This window comes from Actinia tenebrosa, unplaced genomic scaffold, assembly GCF_029948245.1.
Source record: "Actinia tenebrosa isolate PJP-AT-01 unplaced genomic scaffold, QUT_ActTen_1.0 PGA_scaffold17__23_contigs__length_9995812, whole genome shotgun sequence".
NCBI classification, from domain to species: Eukaryota; Metazoa; Cnidaria; class Anthozoa; order Actiniaria; family Actiniidae; genus Actinia; species Actinia tenebrosa.
The window spans coordinates 4,367,397-4,376,997 of NW_028292577.1; the positions used below are offsets into that span (position 1 = coordinate 4,367,397).

At 35.9% G+C, this 9,601-nt stretch overlaps 1 protein-coding gene across 2 annotated transcripts in view; it reads left to right on the forward strand.

Moving 5' to 3' along the window:
- Positions 1-626: 626 nt before the first annotated feature.
- The window catches only part of LOC116291031 (cytosolic Fe-S cluster assembly factor NUBP2 homolog), a 12,902-nt gene continuing 3,927 nt past the window's right edge, over positions 627-9,601 (forward strand). The window contains exons 1-6 of one of the 2 annotated variants that reach the window (XM_089031878.1): positions 627-716; positions 3,751-3,846; positions 4,910-5,028; positions 7,254-7,342; positions 8,413-8,522; positions 9,030-9,101. In XM_089031878.1, coding sequence (XP_088888004.1) covers positions 3,795-3,846; positions 4,910-5,028; positions 7,254-7,342; positions 8,413-8,522; positions 9,030-9,101 — 442 coding nt within the window. In that variant the 5' untranslated portion in view covers positions 627-716; positions 3,751-3,794. The remainder of the gene's footprint in view (positions 717-3,750; positions 3,847-4,909; positions 5,029-7,253; positions 7,343-8,412; positions 8,523-9,029; positions 9,102-9,601) is intronic. The other variant, XM_089031879.1, reaches the window with a different exon arrangement.

The window sequence follows — 9,601 nt, forward strand, 5'->3', positions numbered from 1 at the left end:
CTTTAGGTCTTAGACAAATTATGCAAAAGTCATTGGCGAACTTCTTACATTCTTCGCACTCCATATATAGACTAACATATTTAAGTGCGCTGTTGCCCTCAACCACACTTGGAGTGGGGGTCGTCCGTAGGTGGATTTTTGATACGGATCTTGCCCGTGTTGAGATTGCGCTGGAACCCCCATTCCCTATACTACTAACGAGGAATGAGCAGCTATAATTATGATAAATAAGAATAAATGTCAATAAACACATAATACGAGTCCTCTTTTACTCCGAAGAAGGACTAGCGTCCAAAACGTCGGTAAGTTTTTTCATCTTTTCAAGGTGTATAATTTACCCTTTTATCATTACATAATATGAATTGTATTGTACTTTACAAATCCAAACTGCATCAAAACTCTTGTCAAACTATCACACTAGAGTTTACTCACCTCTGCAGCTGCATTTCTGAAATATCGTTCTCTTGTCAAGAAATTATTCTTTTATCAGTAAAAAGAATATATTAAAGAATAAAAAGAGAAAACATATCACTTCTTGCTCACTTCTACACGTCTACGATTCATTCTTGTTGGGTTTCCTGTGTTAGAAATGAAAACCTCGTTACCAGTTCATCCTCTTTCCGTTTCTAAGATGGCGTCAGATGGCGGTCATTTGAAGGTTTATGTATAATTATATGGATCCAGCATCTACTAAGAAAAAATTCTGAAGATATCAGGTTAGGAAAAACAGCCCAAACTAAGTTGTTAATAAGTTGCTTACTTGTAGTTGAACTATGGATAAGTTTTAAGCTAAGAATAATGATTTGTTAATTATAAAGCTTATCATTTAAAAACTATTTCCACTTGACTTTTTTCTCAAAATTATCATTTTTATTCATGGTTCAACTCCTAATAAGCTTGTGCATGCTCTGCTTAGTGGGTTTTGAAACTAAGTAAAATAACTATCTGTCAAGTCATAGCTCAAACATTTTCCTCTCACAGCTTTCAATCAATCAAATGATTGAATTCAAAATTTATTTTATGTTTGATTATTATTTACCTTTAAAAATCTAATATAAAGAAAACAGATTGGGCTTCCTGTGTATTGATCAACACAGGAAACCCAAAAAACGCAAATCGTGGGTCAGAAGTTATTTTCTTCTTTTTTCAGTAAATGGCAATACAAAATTGCTCTGGCAAACTCTGGGATATATTCTTTTAACTGATAAACGAAAAATTTCTTAACAAGTGAACGATATTTTAGAAATGCAGCTGCAGAGGTGACTGTAAACTTGTAGTTACTAAAACAAAGAACGACCTGAAACCATCCTGAAACCACCTGAAACCAACCAAAACGTTGAATCTCCATCGAGTTTGTCGTCCAGTTTGTGTATGTTATTGGCTTTATTGATCGAACGAGTGTTTGTTTTGGAAGACTGCCATATAGTTGCCCATACGTATAGTCTCCCATAGAAGTATTCCATCATACCTCACCTCTCCCTTGCTATGATTACCTGTTCCTAGCTATGATCAACTGTTCCTACCTATGATCAACTGTTCCTACCTATGATCAACTGTCCCTAGCTGTCATCAACTATCCCTAGCTATGATCAACTATCATAGGTAGGGACAGTTGATCATAGCTAAGAACGGTTGATCATAGCTAGGGATAGTTGATCATAGGTAGGGACAGTTGATTATAGTTAGGGATAGTTGATCATAGCTAAGAAGGGTTGATCATAGCTAGGGATAGCTGATCATAGGTAGGGATAGTTGATCATAGCTAAGAATGGTTGATCATAGCTAGGGATAGTTGATCATAGCTAGGGATAGTTGATCATAGCTAGGGACAGTTGATCATAGCTAGGGATAGTTGATCATAGCTAGGGATAGTTGATCATAGCTAGTGATAGTTGGTCATAGCTAGGGACAGTTGATCATAGGTAGGGACAGTTGATCATAGCTAAGAAGGGTTGATCATAGCTAGGGATAGTTGATCATAGCTAGGGATAGTTGATCATAGCTAGGGACAGTTGATCATAGGTAGGGACAGTTGATCATAGCTAGGGATAGTTGATCATAGCTAGGAACAGGTAATCACAGCAAGGGACAGTTGATCATAGGTAGGGACAGTTGATCATAGCTAGGGATAGCTGAACATAGCTAGGGATAGTTGATCATAGCTAGGGATAGTTGATCATAGCTAGGGATAGTTGATCATAGGTAGGGATAGTTGATCATAGGTAGGGATGGTTGATCATAGGTAGGGATGGTTGATCATAGGTAGGGGCAGTTGATCATAGCTAGGGATAGTTGATCATAGCTAGGGATAGTTGATCATAGCTAGGGATAGTTGATCATAGGTAGGGATAGTTGATCATAGGTAGGGATGGTTGATCATAGGTAGGGATGGTTGATCATAGGTAGGGATAGTTGATCATAGCTAGGGATAGTTGTTCATAGCTAGGGATAGTTGATCATAGGTAGGGATAGTTGATCATAGGTAGGGATAGTTGATCATAGGTAGGGATAGTTGATCATAGGTAGGGATAGTTGATCATAGGTAGGGATAGTTGATCATAGGTAGGGATAGTTGATCATAGCTAGGAACAGGTAATCAGAGCAAGGGAGAGGTGAGGTATGATGGAATACTTCTATGGGAGACTATACTTATGGGCAACTATATGGCATTCTTCCAAGGAAAACAAACACTCGATAGATCGATAAATAAGCCAATAACATACACAAACTGGAAGACAAACTCGATGGAGATTCGATGTTTTGGCTGATTTCAGGTCGTTTCAGGATGGTTTCAGGTCGTTTCAGTTCGTTTCAGGACGGTTTCAGGTCGTTTCAAGTCGTTTCAGGTCATTTCAGGTCGTTTTAGGTGGTTTCAGGTGGTTTCAGGTGGTTTTAGGTCGTTCCTTGTTTTAGCAACAAAGGAGTAAACTTTCATATAGTATGATAGTTTGGCAAGCGTTTTGATGCAGTTTGGATTCGTAAAAGTAAAATACAACTCCTATTATGTGTTTATTGACGGTTATTTATCATAGGTCATTGTAGGTCATTTTAGCTCATTCCTCGTTTTAGTAAGTACCAGTATTCCCTACACCTATTGTTTGAGTTGATAAAAGCTTGTCTTACAAAAAGTCCTATAGCAAATGTGCTAAACCTTTAAATCCCTCGGAACTTCGGTAATTGCGTGTTGAAATAATGGCCTTTCAAATGATAGAAAGATTTCTTTGAGCAAATGCTTCTGAGTGACAATATTGACATCGCCAAGTTAAGCATGGTAAAGTTGTACTTTGACCTCTGGGGTCATTAGAAGCAAGGCGAGATCTCGCAGTTTGTTTTGATTGCAATTCAATAAGTTAGCTCTTAAAAAACGAACAGATAAAAGAATGATTATTTTAGAAGAATTCTTACCTGTTTTTATCGGAAAGTGACATTTTTATAGGATATCTCGGCTACGTTTTTACTTCCAATGAACTGCCGGCCTCGACTCGTGTCACAGGCGAGGCTTTTGTCAACAGTGTTTTGCCACAGGAAGCCCAACGTTTTGACTGTTTGAAGTCACCAACAAGCTAGTACCAAATAACTTACTGGTGGGGTAAAAAATCCTTAAAACGGGCTAAATTAAAAAAATAACTACACAGAGCGAAAGAAGTACTACTTCGAAATGATCGGGTAAAATTTCGAGGCTTTATTTTACGTTTCAATGATTTTATTGAAATTTTTGAAAAATCCCCATACATTTCCTCACAACCTCAGAAACCAAGCTTGGGCTACCTGTGCTTTCCCCTCCAGGCAGTCACATGTGGTCAGCAGCTTCTAGAACCAAAAACAATATGGCGGACAATATTGAAGGTAAAAAATTTTCTAAGTTTTTTAAGTTTCCTCTCTTTGTTTCTTAATCTGATCGTCATTTTTTAATATCATTATGTTTCCTTTTGATACTCTGTATATCTTTTTTTTCCTGTCTCAAATATTCTGTTATTTTTTTGGCTCAAATATCTCGTCTTTACTTGGCCGGGAACTGAAAAGCAAAGGGGTTGCTTTTGCTTATTGGAAAAGAGTTCGATTATTTCCCAGACTCAAGTGTCGTATGTGAGTAGAGTCTTTTGTTACTTCTCTCCTCTGCTACGAGGGGTTTTAGCCGGGTTTATCGGTTTTCCTCCCTCCGCAAAAATCAACTTCTATTGGATCGATCATGGAACGATCGAGGGCCATAGGCCAGGTTTTGTTAGCCACTTGGCTATTAAGTGCTATCCTTGTTAAGAAAGGAGAGTCTTTATTGATTTGGTAGGGGATTAGGTTTCTAAAAATATTTCTAAAAGCGCTGGAGTTCTATCAAAAAGTAGGCACTTTGTCTCCTATATAAAATCCGAACTATTTTTTACTTCTCTCTAAATTTATCCTTTTCTAACTTATGGTCTAAATATCTGGGGTAATACTTTAATACCACTCCTCTTATCTCATATTACTAGTTTGCAAAGGAAAGCCCTTTGTATCATGACATTTCCCAAATTTAATGCCCACTTGATCTAGTCTTCTTTTTAAATCTTTGCAATTGCTTTAACTCTCATATCTTGTTTTTTTTACAGAAACTGCTTTACTCCTGTATGATTTCCATAATGCTAAGATTGCACCTCTAGCTTTCTCAGATTTCTTCACCCCAGTTTCAAAAACTCATTCTTATAACAAAGGATAATCTTATTGTTTACCTAAAATCCTCACTAATTATGGAAAGCTTAATTTACATTTTAATGGTCCAAAAGTTAGGAACTCCACTCCTGAAAAATTAAATCCATCAGCTTAAAAAAATCTTTTTTAAAAACCCTTACAATTTTTTTTATTGAAAGTTATTATAGATATCGAATTGATCTCCCTGCACCTTTTTCTCCTGACTATTTCACATTAAACCTTTTAGCTCCAGATGGCCTGAAGTTAGTAAAACATGTTATCCTTGTCTTGTCTGGTAAAGGAGGAGTTGGCAAGAGTACAGTTGCAACTCAACTATCTTGGGCTTTGTACAACAAAGGATATAAGGTATAGCTCATAATAAACACTTTTTCCTAACTAAAGTTGTCAACAACAATGTACTACTACTTTTGTCATTATAGTGACTTTAAGATTTGCAAAGGCTACAAGGGTTTAGGGCTGTTGTAGGGAACACAATAGATGTCATCTTGAAAATGTGTTCCACAATACACTGCAATGCCAACTTGACCCACTTTTCTTCTCACATTCTGAACACAACCAATAACTATAAATTTGCAGATGTGCAGATAACTTTAAGAGCAAAAGACAGAATAAGGTTTCTTACTCAAATATTTTAAAATCCTGAACTCATTTTGTTCTGCCCACTATGTCTTAATTGCAGCCACCTGCATAAGGTTACTTTATCATATCACCGTATCTGCCTGGGCACGCGCTCTTAGAAAAACCTTCGGGAAAATGGCGTGAGCAGGGCCGTACAGCTTTGAGCGAGCAGGGGCATACGAATCCATACGGCCCAGCTCAAATCCTGGGACCATATTGACATAGTTTGCATTTTTTAAATATCTTTTTTATTTGGGGTCATAATATGATAAAATACTTATTGACTGGTTAGGTAGGGGTGTACGAGAAAATATTTGGCTCTTGGTCATTTATACGGACCTCGCTGAGCTTGGTTCCCGTGTGGCCCTCCCACTCAGTCAATAAGTACATATCATTTCACACCAAGTTTTCTAGATTACCAATATTATTTTATACTGACAGTGGTGCTAGGTTATCTGAAATAGTTTTACAGCTATTCAAGTCAGGTAGCCTATTTACAAAAAAAAGCATCAAAAAAATATACGTAATTTGGGGCATTATTTACAATAATGTGATGAATGATTTTAGTATGATTTTAGACATGAATATAGAGTTTCTTGAGCTGTGATTGGTCAAGGCAGGGTGGCAGGGTTTTCAATAGAAGCCAGCAACCGGCAGATTCCGCCGTCTACTCTTGCTAATTCTGCCGCCTACTTAGCCACTTCCCAATGTAATTGTAAATTTTGATTAAAGTTCTCTAAAGTTCATTAAAATAAATTTTAACCCAATCTTTGTTGCTGTACTATGAAAACTGCAACGCAATCGAAACTACAACGATCATTGTCCACCATCTTGAATTTTTGTGAGAAGAGTGAGACTGGTGACAAGTATGCATCGATTACATGCTCCAGTGATTTCCGGTTTACCGCCTATCTTGATTTCAAAACCGCCTACCAAAAATTTTATTGTTAACCCTGCGCTAGAGTGGTGATTATGAGGTTTCCCAAAGTTTTCCAGATCAGAATTAACTTATACTAAAACGTTTTTTATCCTGGATTTCGACTTTTCTCTGATATTCAAGTCTAAAATTATACTAAAGCAATTATTCCCCTCAGGCAAGTGATTATGGTGATATTTACCTCGCTGCTCAAAGACTTGTGGCTTTGTAAATAAGACCAATAATCAATTTGCCTTCGGTGAATAATTGTTAAAGTGCACATGAACCCTTTGACAATACATTCAGTACCGGTTCTGCATAAAGTAAATAGTTGATTGGTAAGATATTTCTTGATTTGAGTGACGCGTCTCTAAGTTAGGAAGGTTTATACTTCCAATATGTTAATGATGATGACGTCAGGTAAGATATTTGAGTGTTTTTGTTGTAACTAGTAATACTTAATGCTGGTCATTTTGAAAATAAAAATTTTAAATAGCTTTCATGTAAACCATGAGTAAAATAATGATGCTTTTTAAATACTGTATCTATGAACCAGTTCGATTTTGTATATTTAATTAAGCCTTAATAGACGTCACGCTTATTAGCATATTGAAAGTATAGACCTTCATAATTTAGAAACGCATCACTCAAATCAAGAAATATTTTACCATTCAACTATTTACTTCATGAGAAATCAGTACTGAAAGTATTGTCGAAGGGTTCATTTGCACTTTAAATAATAGGATAATGATAATAATAATTTACAAAATAGTGAATGTTTATATAACAATGATAGAGTGCAAATAATTAATCCGTGAAACACCTTTTACTAAATAGTACAAAATAGTGCTAATTAAACAATAGAAAACAATGGAATTTGTATGAAATTGTGCTATTTAGTATTAGTAAAGTTTCACGGTTGTATTATTTGCACACAAAGAAAAGCTGAGCTATTGTATATTCAATTAACTTAGAGTGCTTGGATCATGGCATCAAACTGATCCATTCAACTGGGTGTGTTGATTATGTCCATTAGGTTGGTTTGTTGGATGTTGATCTTTGCGGTCCAAGTATTCCAAGAATGATGAATGTTGAGAATCATGATGTACATCAGTGTTCAGATGGGTATGTACAGTACAGACAGTCTACTAGCTTCTAAGGGAGAAAAAAATTGTTAACTCTAATTACCACCACAAGTACAGCAGCGGTATAGCTCAACAGGGTTGAACTGAAATCATGTGAAGGTGAATCTGGCAGCCTCTACATGTATACAGTCCATGTACTGTATTACTCCATCTCTAACCAGTTTGAATAAGTTAGGGTCGATTTGAGAGGAGGGGGGAAAACTCTCCGAGTGATCAATAAGAGAACCAACCAACTCAACTCACATAGGGCGATTGAGTTTTGAACCCTGGACATGAGAAGTTAGAGGTGAGTCTTTTACCCCATCACCATCCTCACTCTCCTTGCAATAAACATGAGTCACTTTACTGAGGGTGCATGGTCACTACCAAGGTTTCTTTATGTCTCTCTAGTAATACATGTAACTCGTTTATTAATGGTAGAGTGCTAACAATATAACCGTGAGACTTTAGTAATACTAAACAGCACAAATTTCATGCAAATTCCATTGTTTTCTGTTGTTTAACTAGCACTATTTTGTACTATTTAGTAATTAGTATTTCACAGATTAATTGTTTGCACTCTACCACCATTTGAAGTGCTCAGCTGAGCCACTTGAAAGTCTAACCAAATATTACAATGGTAGCACTTTTCTCATTTTCTCTCACCGCCTGATTAGCTTTATTGGTAAGAATGTTGGTCTATTGTGTGGGAGGTTGTGGTATGAGTCCAGCCAGACCAGCACTCAGGGTCTTCAAGTAACTGAGAATTCGCTGCTTTTGTAATTACATTTGCAGAGATGACCGTGTTAATGGTGGTCCTGTCCCTAAGTCCTGAATCAACCAGAGACGTTAAAAGAGGACCATGAGTTCATCTGTTGAATAACTGTCAAGTGTTATTGTCTATAAACAAAGTTATTTAAATTTATTTTAAACCCTGAGTGAGGTCTGCCTTGGGTGGATTTAATGCACAACATCCAACTCAACAGTGCAGTACTCAACCATTGCTTTGTCAAGTGGATGTCTAGATAAAGAGATTAATAGACTGAAGTATATGTTTTGTGTTCATTGCAGTTGGGTCCCTGTATATACAAGTCCAGATCAACGTCTTGGGGTCATGTCTATAGGTTTTCTTCTACAAGATAAAAATGATGCTATTGTTTGGAGAGGTCCGAAGAAAAATGGTAAGTCTGAAACTATATACCATAACCTTAATAATCCATAATAATAATCATCCTAAATTAATAGTAATTTATTGAACAATATTATTTTTCTTTTTCCTTTTTGACAATTTCTTTTTCCTTTTTGACAATTTCTTTTTCATTTTTGACAATTTCTTTTTATACCAAAAAAAGTGTTTTTATCATTTAAAAGATTTGACTGAGGTTATATACAAATATAGATAGGTTTGTGCAAAGTTTATCAAACTAACTAAATCTGAGATACCTGCTCACTTAAGTAAGATAATTTCTTTGTGTTCTTTTATACAATAATTCTGCCTTAACACACCCTTCTTAAAATTGTCTTTCATACAAGGCTAACATGGAAATATAAAAGAAATACCACAAATATACATTGAGAAAAAATGTGATTTGTTTTGTATTTCCATGTTAGCCTCACTAACTAAGGGCCCACTAAGGGCCCACTTGATGTTCAATGCATTTGAAGTTAGTAAACCTTTATTGTTTCAGCAATGATAAAGCAGTTTCTTTCTGATGTTTGCTGGGGAGAGCTGGATTATCTTATAATAGACACACCTCCTGGTAGGAATATTGAGTTAATTATTAACAGCATCAACTGTCATTAATGTTATCAAGTAACAACCACCACCATCATCATCATCATCAACTGTCATTGTCATCCAACCCCATTATTGTCAGAATTATAATCATCAACCACCCCAATTATCATACTTATAATCAATACCACAAAACATCATCATCATCATCTTCATTATCATCATCATCATCACCATCATCACCATCATCGTCATCATCATCATCACATTCATAATCATCATTATCAACCATCAGCATCATTATCAACCATCATTACATCATCAAAAGTCATAAGCATCGTCATCTTTATCATGAACAACCAACATCATTGTCATTTTCATCATCATCATCATCATCAAACAGTATCACCATCATGTTCGTAATCATCATCAACAGTTATTTTTATCATTATCAGCCATCATTATCATCATCAACCACAAACTTCATAATCATCATCAACTATCACCATCATCATTGTTAATCAT